This window comes from Eurypyga helias, unplaced genomic scaffold (genome assembly GCF_000690775.1).
Source record: "Eurypyga helias isolate BGI_N326 unplaced genomic scaffold, ASM69077v1 scaffold33334, whole genome shotgun sequence".
In the NCBI taxonomy this organism is placed as follows: Eukaryota; Metazoa; Chordata; class Aves; order Eurypygiformes; family Eurypygidae; genus Eurypyga; species Eurypyga helias.
In genome coordinates this window covers 27,165-27,761 of record NW_010248902.1, presented here as the reverse complement: position 1 = coordinate 27,761, position 597 = coordinate 27,165, and the positions used below count along the sequence as shown (strand labels likewise).

The following is a 597-nucleotide window of genomic DNA, read 5'->3' as shown; positions in this document are numbered from 1 at the left end:
CCCGCCGTTTGGCCACTTGTTGCTCTTTATTTTTACGTTTATTCGGAAGAGAAGGAGGAGGGCGGGGGGGGTTGTTTCCCATCCTGACTCTCCTTGTTTTGTTGTTGCGTTTTTTCACACCCCAGAGACACCATGATTCCTGGTAACCGAATGCTGATGGTCATCCTACTATGCCAAGTCCTGCTGGGAGGTACGAACCATGCTAGCCTGATACCCGAGTCCGGCAGGAAGAAAGTCGCAGAGCTTCAGGGACAAGCCGGATCCGGACGCCGCTCTGCCCAAAGCCATGAACTCTTGCGGGGTTTCGAAACGACGCTGCTGCAGATGTTCGGGCTGCGAAGGCGGCCTCAGCCCAGCAAGTCAACCGTCATTCCTAGTTACATGCTGGATCTCTATCGACTCCAGTCTGGAGAAGAAGAGGAAAGCCTCCAGGAAATTAGCCTGCAGTACCCCGAGCGATCGACCAGCCGGGCAAACACCGTGAGGAGCTTCCACCATGAAGGTCAGTGATGGGGAGGAGGTAAATTCCCAGCCCTGGTAGCGATCGGGGTTTCCTCGCGTTTGGAAGCTCACAAATGCCTTTAGAAGCGCCCGGCC

At 55.4% G+C, this 597-nt stretch overlaps 1 protein-coding gene across 2 annotated transcripts in view; it reads left to right on the top strand.

Moving 5' to 3' along the window:
• Positions 1 to 132: 132 nt before the first annotated feature.
• Positions 133 to 597, top strand: part of BMP4 (bone morphogenetic protein 4) — a 2,491-nt gene continuing 2,026 nt past the window's right edge. Inside the window, exon 1 of one of the 2 annotated variants that reach the window (XM_010151208.1) lies at positions 133 to 501. In XM_010151208.1, coding sequence (XP_010149510.1) covers positions 133 to 501 — 369 coding nt within the window. Of the gene's footprint in view, positions 507 to 597 lie in introns of both variants that reach the window. The other variant, XM_010151207.1, reaches the window with a different exon arrangement.